At 35.7% G+C, this 16,110-nt stretch overlaps 2 protein-coding genes across 2 annotated transcripts in view; both read left to right on the top strand.

Moving 5' to 3' along the window:
• Window positions 1-16,110, top strand: part of LOC106131721 (protein madd-4) — a 319,633-nt gene that overhangs the window by 25,880 nt on the left and 277,643 nt on the right. The window lies entirely within an intron of this gene.
• LOC132903417 (jerky protein homolog-like) lies at window positions 13,508-15,620 on the top strand. Its single transcript, XM_060951711.1, has 2 exons — window positions 13,508-13,733; window positions 14,013-15,620. Exon 2 carries the CDS (start codon window positions 14,022-14,024, stop codon window positions 15,618-15,620), a length of 1,599 nt encoding a protein of 532 aa, XP_060807694.1. The 5' UTR covers window positions 13,508-13,733; window positions 14,013-14,021.

Raw genomic sequence — 16,110 nt, 5'->3', positions numbered from 1 at the left:
CTATAGATTTGTCGGCCTCTGTGGCGCAGCGGTAGTACGCTTGTCTGTGACACCGGAGGTCCCGGGTTCGAATCCCGGCCAGGGCATGATGAGAAAAGAACTTTTTCTGATTGGCCTGGGTCTTGGATGTTTATCTTATATAAGTATTTATTATAAAATATAGTATCGTTGAGTTAGTATCTCGTATCACAAGTCTCGTACTTACTTCGAGGCTCACTCAATCTGCGTAATTTGTCACGTATATATTTATTTACTAGCGGCCCGCCCCGGCTTCGCACGGGTGGACATATTTTTGTGTTTTATATTTTGAAATAAATTTATTTCAAAACAAATTTATGCCTATGTCACTTTTGAAGGTCTATTCTATATCTGTGCCAAATTTTATCAAAATCGGACCAGTAGTTTTTGAGTTTATTCCACACAAACATACAAAAATACAAATCTTTCTTCTTTATTATTAGTGTGGATGTGGATTTATAGATTTTTTTTCCAGTAGTGCCTAGGTAGATGTTAGTAGTAAATCGCTAAATGTCACACCCCACCCCAACAGACGGCCCAGAACGCACTTTAGTAAACAAGCCGGCGATTAGCGAACAATTGGACAAAAACCCAAGGGGTCTTTCAGCCGATCAAAGGATGCTAATCCGAGGTAAAATCGGGAGGGGTCTTAACTTAGGATTAAAAAACAGGAGAAATCAGGCTTGATATTGTAATTCTTACATACATACATATAGTCATGTCTATACGCTTTGGGGTAGACAGAGCCAACAGTCTTAAAATGAGTGATAAGCCACGTTTAGCTGTTTGGCGGCTAATAATCAATTGAGATTCAAATAGTGACAGGTTGCTAGCCTGTCGCCTAAAAGAGAAAGCCCAAGTTTATAATCCAATCCTTTAGTCGCTTTTTACGACGTCCGTGGGAAAGAGATGGAGTTGTCCTATTCTTTTTTCTATTGGTGCCGGGAGCCACACGGCTCATTTTATTTATAATATCATTTATTTTTTGTATTATCGTGTTATTAAATAAATATTCTTTACTTTACTATACTTACTCAAGCTAGGCGAACATGTAACCATGCCTTTATTCCATACTTTCATACATACATATAGTCACGTCTATATCCGTTACGGGGAAGACAGAGCCAACAGTTCTTGAAAAGACTAATAGGCCACGCTCAGCTATTTGGCTTAATGATAGAATTGAGATTCAAATAGTGATAATATACCTAATAATATTACATACTTTCAGACAGGCGAAATTGGTGTGTTTGTGAAATACAGAGTTTCGCTAACGACCCAAAGAGAATACGTCAAATTGCGTTATCCCTCAGACAATGTCGAGTGCGTACGTGTGTATGTTGATAATTTTGCTGCGTAGCGATGTGTGGCCCAAGGCGAAGACTATGCGAATTAATTGACGAGTGACGGCCTCTGTGGCGCAGCGGTAGTACGCTTGTCTGTGACATCGGAGGTCCCGGGTTCGAATCCCGGCCAGGGCATGATTAGAAAAGAACTTTTTCTGATTGGCCTGGGTCTTGGATGTTTATCTATATAAGTATTTATTATAAAACTAGCTGTTGCCTGCGACTTCGTCCGCGTAAATTTCGAGTTGAATCTTTATCATACAGTCAGATACCGACAGACAGACAAAAAATGTAAAAAAAAATCTCTATCGGTTTCAGTCAATTAAATGTACGGACAAATATTTTTACCGTTTTATTACATGTAGTATTTTGAATTTCAGTTTATTTAAATAAAATACTCAAACAACACAAAAAAAAATATTTTTGATTAAAAGAAAATCTTGTTGTGTTGGGGCTCGAGAACTTAGACCGCCAACTTCACAGTCTCACGCACCAACCACTGGACCATCGAGGCTGTTACGGTGGTGTCGAAATTAAAGTAGACGTAGAGTAAACGAAATTAGAGTACGTGTGTATCCCTTGCGGGGTAGACAGAGCCAACAGACTTGAAAAGACTGAATGGCCATTGGCCACGTTCAGCTATTTGGCTTAATGATAGAATTGAGATTCTATCAGCTGAACGTAGCCCATCAGTATTTTCCAGACTGTTGGCTCTGTCTGCCCCGCAAGGGATGTATACGTGATTACATGCCCATGCAGGCAATGTAATTTTTTAAATTAACTAACCTACCTTGGATTTTCAGTAACCATGAAAAAGAAATAAAAAAAAAAAGGAATGATACTTGTATTTACTAACCCCATTTAATAACAAAAACGGAAAATCTTAGAGACATAATAGAAAAAAAAAACATGTTTAGACATGTTAACCCTAAATAAAATGTTGACATGTTAACCCTAAAATATTAGATATCGGATAGATATCATTTAAAAAATAAATAGAATTGTTGATATTAGGCAACCCATTCCCAGAAAATTTCGCAACGCAACTCCGTTTTGCCGTAATAATAATAACAAAATATGGATCCCCCGGCTAATGATCCCGGAGAGAATGGTCCAAATTACGTTATCCTTATACTGCAATCCTGGTGTACGTGGGTATGTTGACAATTTTCTGGATATCACCCTGTTTGGGCGTGGTACAAGTTTATAGGAGCAGCGGTGTGAGGGAATATGTTATTTATTTATTTATTTATTAAGTACACAAAACAGTTTTACAACAAACTTAATCCTACTACTATTATAAAGGCGAAAGTTTGTATGGATGTATGGATGTTTGTTACTCTTTCACGCAAAAACTACTGAACCAATTACCATGAAATTTGGTATGTAGGTAGCTGAAGACCCAAAATAACACATAGGCTACTTTTTATCCCAGAGTTCCCGCGGGATTGATAGGGTTTCCATGCGGACGAAGTCGCGGGCGGCCTCTATTATAAATATAAACAATAGAAACATGGCCAGTTGTAAAACCAAAAAACAAGTGTACTCAGCATGATTAACATTTTAGTACTTACTTAGTAAAATGTGAGGACAGAATTATGGAGCATATTTAAAAAAAATACTCAATCTTAGACATATGATTGATACACAATAAGCCAATTTAATGATGGTCTTCTTCCTTGATGGTTAGTCCCGGTCACATCCTGACTTCTTGACATGGTATAAAGAAATAAATAAATATATGCGTAATAAATAAATAAATAGTGCCGTGTGGTTCCCGGCACCATTACAAAAAAGAATAAGACCACTCCGTCTCTTTCCCACGGACGTCGTAAAAGGCGACTAAGGGATAGGCTTATAAACTTGAGATTCCTCAAAATTCAAAATTCAAAAATTTTATTCGTTACTATAGGATACTACATATCGCTTAATAATTGTCAAAACGTATGGTTTAACAACATTGGTTGACGTCAAATTAATTACTTAAAAACTAAGTTTACTGCCGCTTCCAAGGCGTCAGTGCAGAAGAAGCGGTAACAAACTGCACTGCAGCATATTCTTCAACAACGTCAACTTCACAATATTAATTAAATTCTCTGTTAGGCGGTGGGCTAGCAACCTGTCACAATTTGAATCCCAATTCTATCATTAAGCCAAATAGCTGAACGTGGCCATTCAGTCTTTTCAAGTCTATTGGCTCTGTCTACCCCGCAAGGGATATAGACGTGACCATATGTATGTATGTATGTTAACAAGAATAACATAGCAGACTAACACTCAGATTTTATTATTTTTTGTTTGTTTGTTAACCCTCTATTGCACATATAAATTTTATTAATTTAAAAAAAAACACGGTATCGTCGCGACATTTTTTTCTCATAACTTGTAGCACAAACCGCCCAATGAAAGGCCCAGCCTATCGACTGTCATATCGGGAGAAAAGAAAACAGCTAACATTTTTCCTTGAAGGAATCATGGATTATATGTCCTTGCCCGGCATTAGGCTTGGCTGGAGGGCACAAATAAACTAACGGAATGTTATTGACGAATGTACTGTTATAACATTATTAAGAAAATGGAGTTCTTCTTATTTATCATTAAGACCAGGAGATCCAGCTGGAGTTTTTTAGAAAATTTTTGAAAATTTAATTATATTCTTTTTTATTATTTAAATTTCGTATAAGTGACAACAATGTATCCTCTCGTCAACATTTCTATTCTAATTTTAATGTTAAGTTTGGATAATTGTAAAGTTGACGTTGTTGAAGAAAAATGCTGCAGTGCAGTTTTTTACCACTTATTCTGCACTAACGCTTTGGAAGCGGCAGTTAACTTAGTTTTAAGTAATTATTTTTGATGCCAACCAATGTTGCGAGACCAAAACATATGACAATTATTAAGTGACTAGCTGTGCCCGCGACTTCGTCCGCGTGGAATAGTTATTTTGGGCATCATATTTATTTTTGCAAACATCCTCCTCGGCTTTATCAATTATAGCTGCTAATTGGTATGCGACTTGGCGACGACTTGGCCCATATCATTACCCGCGACGGAACGGAGACCGTATAGTGAGATGAGAGGCCTTTGCCCAGTAGTGGGATCTTACAGGCTGATACTTTACTTTAAAATAGTAATATCTTCTAAGATGTCAGGCGGTCACGCGTATTAGAAAGAACGCTCGTTCGCCGTATTAAATGTTTCGCTGCAAATTGCTTATAACGACTATATCTCAAAACCTATTTGCCTGATTTATATACTGTAAATGGCAATTTTAGTCTACATGAAAAGCCGAAAGTAATAAACATATTTATTTGGATAAGGATTAATACTGAATTAAAGAAAATTGGTTTCAAAATAACTTATGTTTATAATGAAAAAATAATCTTAAAAAATTAACATAAAAGTGGTTATTGTAAGTAAACCTTAAGAGATAGATATATGCTCTCGCGGACTTTTTTGTGGCAAAAAATAAGTACTTCACATCGTTAGTACATTGTTTTACTATATCTTTGTTGGTTTGCGCAGCGTTCGCGTGGAGAGCTCGCAGATGGCCGACTCATTCAACTTTCACCTGCATTGTTGACGTTTCCCGTAGGAAATCCGGGATAAAATGTAGCCTATAGCCTTCCTCGATAAATAGACTATCTAACAGTGAAAGAATTATTCAAATCGGTTCAGTAGTTTCTGAGATTAGCGCGTTTAAACAAACAAACAAACAAACAAACAAACAAACAAACAAACAAACAAACAAACAAACAAACAAACAAACAAATAAAACAAAACAAAACAAACTATTCAGCTTTATAATATTAGTATAGATATTGCAATGTTCCATAATAATGAATTAAAGTTTTTAATTTGAATTGGTTCTGTTTACTTCTTAAGGTACAAAGACGTAATTTTTTTTGTGTGTAAGAGTTTTTGACATACATACAAAATGAATAAAATCCATCTAGATTTTGTTCATTTTGTATATACATACATACATACATACATATGATCACGTCTATATCCCTTGCGGGGTAGACAGAGCCAACAGTCTTGAAAAGACTGAATGGCCACGTTCAGCTATTTGGCTTAATGATAGAACCGAGATTCAAATAGTGACAGGTTGCATTTTGTATATGTATGTAAAAAAAGAGAAATATTTATTTGAAAACACATTACACCCATAAAAAGTACTTTTTTAATTCCCGAATCTATTAAAAAATACAGTCTAATTTCAAAAACCAAATATATAGCAAAACAGAGTATGTAATCCAAAAACCGGTACATATTTAAATATTTCTAAGTAATGATTATTTCATTAAAATATTAAAACTCAACAAACAGTTGAATATGGAACGTACAAAGCAAATAGAAAAAAAAAACTATTCAAATATTAACCCTCGTTGGATTTGAATTTTAAAACGAATTTCGGAGTCGGGCGCGGCGCGTTTGACGAGGTGAAAAATTAAAGATGGCGGACGCTCCAATCGCGCCAATACGATTATTGGCAATCCTCGGATTTTGTATAGGTAAAAATTTGTGTGTGTACGGGTGATTCTATGTTTACCTTTGACCTTTGTACAAAAATATGATTTTTATCAATACAACGGCACAGAAAATGATTAAGCGTAGGTTTATCGTGACTATATATCCTAAATCCTAATGAGATGTAGGTTTGAGGCTTGTTATATAGTTAAAATGTAGAGCATCTGTGGTCGTTGGTGAAGACGCAGAGAGACATCGTCAAAGGGATATAGGTTCAATACCTTCCTTGCCTATTTACCGATCATGAGTATCCAAGACTTCTTTCGGAGTAATATACATTATTTTTGATAAGACTGATAGGCCACGTTCAGCTGTTTGGCTTTATGATTTAATTTAGATTCAAATAATGACAGGTTGCTAGCCCATCGCCTAAAAGAAGAATCCCAAGTTTGTAAGCCTATGCCTAAGTCACCTTTTACGACATCCATGAGAATAATGCTCCATGGATTTTTTTTTATTGGTGCTGGGATCCACATGGCACAAATTCAACGATGTCAATTTACTAAGATCCTATCTCTTAGTCGATTTTTACGACCGTGGGAACGAGATGGAGTGGTCTTATTCTTTTTTTTATTGGTGCCGGAAACCACACGACTAATTCATCTTAGGGCTAGAGAAAACATCATACTCGTATAACGATAGGTAACCATGATATATGGGTAGGATTAACGCTAGGTCGGAAGAAGGAAGATGGTAGATTAATAAATTTAATTCCAGTTAAAATCTTTCCTTGAGTTATAAAGTGAAACTTGAAAACTTTATCAACTTGAAAGGAGTAGGGCGTGGGTGAGAGAAGTACTCTCTTGTCAATAAATGACGTCCAAGAATAGACCAATCTATTTACGAACGTGGACTGTGTAATGCGAACGTGCAAATTGCACATTCGTTATAGATGATGGAATACAACTTTCATAGAGAGATCCCTAGTGACTAGTACATCGAGTAGATAGATAGATAGATTTAGAACACATTTTTTTTAATTGTGTTTGTCCCAAAAAATACTTTCATATTTTCATGCCCCACGAACATTAAAATTCAACTGATAGATCTTAAATAATTTTAAATTTCAGGGAACGCCATGAAAGCAAATAGAAAATTCCTAGCCAGCGTGAATTTTAATGCTAAATATCTTCCCACAGATAATGTGAGTCGAGAAATAACCCATAATAATAATAATAGCTGAGCGTGGCCTATCAGTCTTTTCAAGACTGGTGGCTCTGTCTACCCCGCTAGGGATATAGACGTGATCATATGTACGTACATATGTATGTATGTAGAAATAACCCGAAAAACATGGCGGCGGTAATTCAGCTGATTGGCGTTTGCCAAAATTCGTGACGTCTGGTTTCCCGCCAAAATTTTTTTACTGAAATCCGTATCAAAAGTCATGATATATATAAAAAATATGTATGTTTCTACGAGCGATATGTAGCGCATAGAACAGAAAATAATTGCATAACCTTGCAATATTCAATCAATTTAATTAGTCAGTAATTTTAGAGTTCAATCTATAGTAAGAAAAATAAATAAAAAGAAACTAAAACACCAATAAAAAAAAGATGAATCCACAATAAAAAAATATGATCTTAAGAGGTTTTGAAGTGTTCTGAAATTTTTAAAACTACAAAGCCACTCTTAAAATTTTGTACTCATAAAAAAATGCAAGCGAAATGTCGCGAGAAAATTCTTTGGACAAATAATAAAAGAAGAATGTTACGCAATAAATTGAGGACGAATCGTCCTTGTCGGGACCTTGGTTCGGTCGCGACATTTTAGGGTTTCACAGTCGATAAGAAACTCCATCCAATATATGAAAATAAACATACGATATTTAGTTCGTTCGATAACTCTTTTCTGTATTAAAAGTAACTGCTAACCGATGCTCTTTATGGTGAGGGAAAACATTAAATAAATAAATAATAAATATATACGGGACAATTTACACAGATTGAGTTAGCCTCGAAGTAAGTTCGGAATTTGTGTTACGAGATACTAACTCAACGATACTATATTTTATAATAAATACTTATTTAGATAAACATCCAAGGCCCAGGCCAATCAGAAAAAGTTATTTTCTCATCATGCCCTGGCCGGGATTCGAACCCGGTACCTCCGGTGTCACAGACAAGCGTACTACCGCTGCGCCACAGAGGCCGTCAACATTGTAAGGATACTTGCACATTAAGGCAACTGAATGTGTAACAATGATCCATTATGAGGTCGGTTTCCCAGCAATTGCGGAGGTCAGATGGGAGTCGCTTCGTGTAAAAACTCTTCCCTGAAGAATTTAACCGGGATTTTGCCAGTAGGAAAAAGTATCAAGTCTGTCTTAGTGGGGTAGGCAGAGACTAGACTTTGCTCTTGCCACTAACCCTGCGTGTTTTGCTTCATCCACAATCGTCATTCTCTTCATGTATGCTCAGCGTCAGTTATAGATGCTTTTGGGCTTACTGTTCACTAGAATATCTTTAAAAACCATTATTATTTTAAAGTAGTTTTATAATTACTACAGAACTCTTAATTGAGAGTAGCCCGACACACTCTTGGCCCCTTTTTGACGTTTTAGACATTTGTGCTGAAAAGTTGATATCTAAGTAGAGTAAACAAACTTTAATATAAGAGCTAGTATAATAGGATTTTATTTTTCTCAAGAGTAGTAATTTAGGTACAGTTTGCATTCACCTTTAGTTGCACTTTCATCAAAGTAATTTAAGCTATTAAATATAGCGTCGGTGGTACAGTGGTTAAGGTATCCGACTTTAAAAAGCCGCGTGAGTGACATCACTGCTTCTTACTTCGTACATACGAATGACGGTTTTATAAGCTACATAAGGACATTAGTTTAATTGCTAACCAATTGTCTTACGGCGAGGGACAATATCGCGAGGAAACCTGTACTGTACATTCAGGCAACTGGATGTGTAACCATGATCGATCCAATATTGGTCAAGTTACCTTAGTTAGTTAGTTAGCAAAGGTTAGTTCAGTACATAAGATGTGAATTGCCAACAAATACACACGTATAAACTTGCTTTTGCATTTATAATATAAGTTGACATTGGGATAGGTATAAAATCATCAATTTTGCTATAATCAAATCTAGTTTTCACCTAATGATAAAAACACGCCATTTTTTAAGTTATCTCAGGTTATTGAACACAAAGGAACTGACTGAGAATTGACTAAAAATAATGTCTTTATCTCAAAACGACTTCGCCCAAATGTATTCCTCATTAATCTAAAATTTACATAATTTAGTTATTCAAAAAGAATTATCGAATGGTAAAAATGTTAATCTTTTGCTAAGTCGTGAGATGTTTTAAATACAAGTACAATTCATATATACCTTACGGGGTTGACAAAGCTTATTGGAGACAAAAGACGAAGGAATTTAACTGAATTGCTCTATGGTAGAACTATAGTATGCCCGCGGCTCCGTCCGCGTGAAATTAAACATTCCATAAATTTCCATTCTAGCGCGAATTTAGCGCCATTTACACGCGAATTTAGATCACTACATAGTATAAAACAAAGTCGCTATTTTAGTCTGTTTGTCTGTATACTTAAATCTTTAAAATTACGCAACGGATTTTGATACGGTTTTTTGTAACAGGTAAAGTGATTCAAGAGGAAGGTTTTTATGTATAATTTTATCAGAATTTTGCACCCGTGCGAAGCCGGGGCGGGTCGCTAGTGATTTATAAGCGTCTCCTACACCAATTATTTATTAAGTAGATACTCTTAAGACCTACACATGAGAATTAAGCGCTACCTACAAAATAATACAGACAAATCTCTTGGAAACTTCAGTTTTTACCGAGATGAAAAGAACCCTATGTCCTTCTCCCTAGACTCTTGATTGTCTATACGAAGAATTTCATGAAGATTGGTTCAAATGATAACGCGTGAACAGGTCACAAACAAACAAATTAAGTTACTTTCTCATTTATAACATTAAGAAGATACTCTTAAACCTACATATTAACCTCTTTAAGGTTGCTACTCAACTCGTCACTAGTTTATTTGGTCACGAAACTAATGATATAAGTGACGGTAATACCGCGAAAACATTTTGTAACACTGTAATATAACAAGATGGAGGTGTGATAAGAAATGTCATTTTTCATAGTGTTTAGCGCGAATGTATGGAACAAGCGAGTGTTAGCGCGGCCCGCTTCGGCAAATACTAAAAAGAAATGTTTTTCATCGATAGTGATGCGCATTATTTTTTATCATCGATATATCTATACTTGTTTGTTTGTTTGAACGCGCTAATCTCAGGAACTACTAATTCGTCTTCCTTTGTCGACGTCGTCTTTCTTTTGAGTTTAGATTGAGTGCTAACTAATTCTTTTGTGACTAACTTTGTTTACTTTCACCAATCATTTCGATCAGTTTAATTGGTTCACGATCATTTTATTCTTTTTGGCAAAACCCCTTATTTGCGACTAGTTTTGGCAAGGCATTAGTATAAAAACTATTTCAATTTTGTTAAGGAAAGATTTATTGTTTATTGTCGCACTGGAGGAGAGCCAAGCGCATAATTGTATGCGGAATTCAGATAACAGCGGTTCCATTTTTTGGATTTAACGTTTTGGATCTAAAATCTACTAATGATAGAACATAGTAAAGCACCACCCCATACAAAATCATGCATTCTCCCCATAGGGGAAGGCAGAGACTATTTCTTTTCACTTGCATACTTTTTCGCTGTCTGAATGCAAACTTGTATGTTTAAGGTAGGTACTCTAAATCTGATCTTTCGCGAGCAACATTTCGATTACATCCATCGAACAAATAAGATTTCTTTTTAAAGATTTCTCTGGAAATAAGCAGAATCTATGTAGGTACTATAGTTTCTTGTGTTAAACATTCCTATATTTACTTTATCTGAATTGGTAAATAAATAGTCATAGTGGTCAAATATCGCTTTATGTAAAATAATACTCTTAAATTTCTGCTTCGTGGTTTATTTTTATATGATCAAGTCGTGCTTCTCGATAAAGAGATGAGAGAAAGTAAAAGAGATATTGTCATTTCTAAACATATATTCTAAGGGTATATGTGTCTCAAGGGCGATAAGTTATTAAGAAATTGCAAACGCAAGTAACTAGAAGGTAAGATGATGAATATCGACCGAGTTTTTCATCTTCCATAGCCCTTGTCGGTTAAGTCAAGTTTTTGTTTTGCTAGTATGTGTTATCATACATACATATAATCACGTCTATATCCCTTGCGGGGTAGACAGAGCCAACAGTCTTGCAAAGACCGATAGGCCACGTTCAGCTATTTGGCTTTAAGATAAAATTGAGATTCAAATAGTGACAGGTTGCTAGCCCATCGCCTTAAAAATAATTGCAAGTTTGTAAACCTATCCCTTAGTCGCCTTTTACGACATCCATGGGAGAGAAATGGAGTGGTCCTATTCTTTTTTGGATTGGTGCCGGGAACCACACCGGGCACATGTGTTGTGTGTTATCAATTCATCGATAAATCTTTCGTCCATTTAGTAATCAGCACATCACTACTCACCCTCATTTCGCCAAACAAGTGGGAACAAGCACTTGTGTTTTTCGTGTTATTCGTATTTTTTCGCTCCATTTTTCGACGCGATATATATTTTTCTGAGAATGTTTCTTTGTGCGAGCCTCTCGATTCGTATTGTGCGTTCGAATGCATTACGAGTATTGTTTGATGCTCCTAATGTTTCGTGTTTTTCCTGTTTTTGCCAAATTACATTTTTTACAGCTCTTTTAACAGTCCCAGTAGATTTTTTTTTTGAAGATTTGTGCCGTGTGGTTCCCTGCACCAATAAAAAAAAAGAATAGCACCACTCCATTTCGTTCCCATGGATTCCGAAAAGGCAACTAAGGGATATGCTTATAAACTTGAGATTCTTCTTTGAGGCGAAGGGCTAGCGACCTGTCACTATCGGAATCTCAATTCTATCATTAAGCCAAACAGCTGAACGTGGCCTATCAGTCTTTTCAAAACTTTTGACTCTGTCTGCCCCGCACGGGATATAGACGTGATTATATGTACGTATTTTGATAGGAGCGCGTAAAAAGCGGGTTAAAAAAACATATATTGTTCTTTATTTATCCCTTATTCCAAATAAAACGGAGAGTAGAGGAAAATTGGGAAGGGATTCATTTTCACCGAAGCCAAGAGGAGAGGAGATGTAAATACGAAATCTGATTGGTTATTCAAAACATATATCATATTTCCTCTCCTCTCTTTTTTGTTGGAAACCATGCCTTAGGAGGGGTTGACATACATACATATGGTCACGTCTATATCCCTTGTGGGGTAGACAGAGTCTGTAGGGGTAGCAGTCATGAAAAGACTGAATGGCCACGTTCAGCTATTTGGCTTACACAGATTGCTAGCCCATCGCCTAAAAAAGAATCCCAAGTTTGTAAGCCTATCATCCATGGGAAAGAGATGGAGTGGTCCTATTCTTTTTTGTATTGGTGCCAGGAACCACACGGCACAGAGGGAGGGAGAGGGGTAGACTACCAATCTAAAAAGCGCAAGTATAGCAGAAGCGGTGGAACAAACTCAATTGCAAAAAATCAACGACGTCAATTTACTTAGATCTGAAATCTACTATAATAAAGTCAGTTTAGAAGCGTTCCAATACTTTATGAATATCAAACCCATAATATTATTCATACGACAGATCCGCAAAAAATGACATCCTATGGAAATCGACCAAATGTATTTTTATGCAGGGGTTTTTCATGGCATAAAGTATTAAGTGTTTTATTCATGCTTATAAATTTGGGATCATTTTAGGAATCGCCTAAAATGATCCCAAATTTATAGCTAGCTAGCTAGCAACCTATCATTATCTGTCAATATCAGTTCCATCACCCTCTTTGAATCTTGCTATTGTCTCTGTCTACCAAATTACACTGTTACATTTAAATACTGTAGTTTAATAAAGTTAAAAATACATATTTCGTTTAATAAATTTCTTGTAATTGAAGGTACGTCCAACTGAAACATAACTTAACTAGTTAGTTAGTCAAATTTAAAAATAATTAAATTTTCGCGATGAATCGTGCTATTTATAAAAAATTTAACAAGCACCTTTATTTTATCTCGGACGTTTCGAATCATGTTACTTCGAACGTCCGAGATAAATAAATAAAGGAACGTTACGTGCGCGTTTAATACCTGTATTATTTATAAATAGGAAGAAGACATTCCTAGTATAGTATACATCTCTACCATAGATACCTTGTTCTATTTATTTTTTACGAGTATCATATTCGAGAAGCTTCCTTTATTAAAAAGGAGGGTACAAAATTAATTCATATAATGTCGGTGTAAAAATATTAAGGTCCCGGAATAAATTTGAAATGATAGGGCTCGGTGTGGGGGGATTTGTTTGATTAATATATTTTATATTGAGGTTAAGGATTTTGGAATAATTAGGAAAAATCCTCGGGAATTTTTTGGAAATCCTTTAAACTCTTTTTGTTGTAATGAAGATTTCATATCTATTAGATTTCGTGAAGGCATTAAAGTATAAGAGAAAAAGTAATAAGAATATAAGCAGAGAAGATAAGTTGATTTTTAAATATAGGCAGAATATGATATAAGGTAGGTATGGCATTTAACGCCCAATGTGTAAAAACGCCCGAATGCTAAAAATCGGAGATAATGCCGCACGAGTTACGTTATACTTCATGCACACATAGAATAAACCAATAGGAACGCGCGGACGCGACGCGGCGCCGCTCAGGCCATCGGTCGCTCAGTTGTGAACCGAACTTGAAGGACGCCGGCAGTGCACGCTGTTCTTATAAAAAATACTCCGACAAATCCGTAAGTTTTAATTCATTTTCTGTAATTTACATGTCTAATTTTGTGATAAGCGTTCTATTTAGATATCTTTATTCATATTTCATTGACAATTTGATTGATTTGTTTGTAATTATGTGTGAAAATATGAGAACTAGGTACAAGGTGCTATTCGGGTAATAACGCCCCGTGACGTGAGGTTTGGGCGTCAATAGCCTGTATGGGCGCTATTATCCTAAGTGGGCGTATTTATACAAGGCGAAAATCGATGTGTTTTAATTCATAATGATTTGCTTTTAACAGATCCGGGAAATGAATCCATCTCATTCCACACGTAAAAGAAGAGGGGAGTCATGGTCTGAAGACACTATGAAAGTTGCCATTAAAGCTGTGCAAAGAGGTCATTTGACTCAGCGATCAGCAGCGGCAAGGTATAATATTCCGCGAAGAACTTTAAGAGACCATTTAAAAACAGGTCAAGAAATTAAACGTTTGGGGAGAAAACCTATTTTAACGAATACACAAGAAAAAGATTTAGCATCGCGGATAAAAAGATTTGCTAGTATTGGGATTCCACTAACGCCTAAATTCATAAGAAAACAAGCTTTCTTATTTTGCGAGAGATATGACATAAAAAATAATTTCAATAAATCCAAAAGGATTGCCGGCGTAGATTGGTTAAGATACTTTTTAAAAAGAAATCCATCCATTAGTAAACGAAAATCGCAAATAATGAACCCAGCTCGTGCACAAAAGTTGAATAAACCTATTGTTCAACAACATTTTCAGAATATCCGCAAATTATATGATGAGTTAGACATACTGCGACATCCAGAGAGATTATATAATATGGATGAAAAGGGATGTCGAATAACTGTGCATAAACAGCATACAGTTTTGGCTGAAAAAGGGAGCAGAAGGGTTCATCTCATTGCCCCAGAACATGCAGAAAATGTCACCATTGCGATGTGTGTGAATGCCATAGGTACATCGATTCCAGCTATGATTCTTTTTAAAGGCCAAAGACAAAGGCCAGACCTTACAGAAAATCTACCTGCTGGAACGTTAGTTAGAATGGCACCGAAGGGAAGTATGACTTCAGACCTATTTGTGGAATTTATTCAGCACCTGGCAAGACATAAAGTCGTTGATAAATGTTTATTAATTTTTGATGGTGCAAAGTGCCATCTATCAGTTGAGGCGTTAGATGAAGCTGAAAAGAATGATATAGTTTTGTACTGCCTTCCTTCCAATACTACTCACGAGCTGCAACCGTTAGACAAATCGGTAAATAAATCCTTTGAGCATCACTGGGATGAAGCTGTCTTGAATTACATGTCAGTAAGCGCTGTTAGGACATTGAATAAAGCTGATTTCAATAAAATATTTTCACAAGTGTGGCCCAAATGTATGACACACTCTAATATAGTGAACGGATTTAAAGCAACAGGCTTATATCCCTATAACCCTGAAGCAATACCAGAAGAAGCATTTGCTCCGTCAGTTTTATCTGAAATTCCATATCCTCAAAATCAAAACCAACCAGTGCAGAATCCTAAATCTGATGCTAATGTTGACACTGACTCTGACGAAAATCAGCATAATCTTGATGTAAACACATCAAACCTACGAAACATTACTCTTGATGAATTTAATAATGATACTGACGACAATCTAACTGTGATGTCACGTAATGAACAGTGTGACAATCTTCATAATTTTTTACATGAACCAACACCATTAACAGCTCAAAACATATCTCGTATTGTTGATTATAGCTCATCTACTGATGTTTCTGAAAATGAATTGGAAAACCCTACGCCGCATGATTCGTTCCGTAATTTATGTGTTTCACCTTCCATAATTCCTGAGAGTCTTTCTATGTTACTTGAAGCACCTGCAAACAAATAAAGCTCTACAAGTAATAATATTGATATGGCAGTTCCCAGTTGTTCAGGCGTGCAAAGACCTATACGCCGAACATACAGTTCTGACTCATCTGACATAGATAGTTTAATGTTCATGCCATCTCATGATAAGGTAAAATATTCAATTGAAAACATCTATGGTTTTTCATCAGATGAAGAAAATGAAATTTTATCTATCGTTAATAAAGAAATAACTACACCTAAAAAGCAAATATTCAATCTTGCACAAGAAAATATAATCCAAAAAGCAAACTCTGATGATGATAAGTCATGTTTTTCAGATGAAGATAATGTTCCATTATCAAATTTAAAAAAAACAAGTAATAAAACAGAATTTGAAGACTTTTTGCCGACTCCTAATTACGCATTATCTAAAATAAACCGTCCACGAAAGAAAGCTATCAATTATAAGGGTCAACGTATTACAAAAGATCTCTTTGACAAAAAAGATGACGATAAAAAAAAACAAAGAA

Source organism: Amyelois transitella, chromosome 26 (assembly GCF_032362555.1).
Source record: "Amyelois transitella isolate CPQ chromosome 26, ilAmyTran1.1, whole genome shotgun sequence".
NCBI classification, from domain to species: domain Eukaryota; kingdom Metazoa; phylum Arthropoda; class Insecta; order Lepidoptera; family Pyralidae; genus Amyelois; species Amyelois transitella.
The sequence above is the reverse complement of the archived record's forward strand: the minus strand, read 5'-3'. Positions and strand labels throughout refer to the sequence as shown.

Excerpts from the sequence above, each read along its gene's own strand:
- LOC132903417 (XM_060951711.1), top strand. The coding sequence starts at position 14,022 with ATGAATCCATCTCATTCCACACGTAAAAGAAGAGGGGAGTCATGGTCT.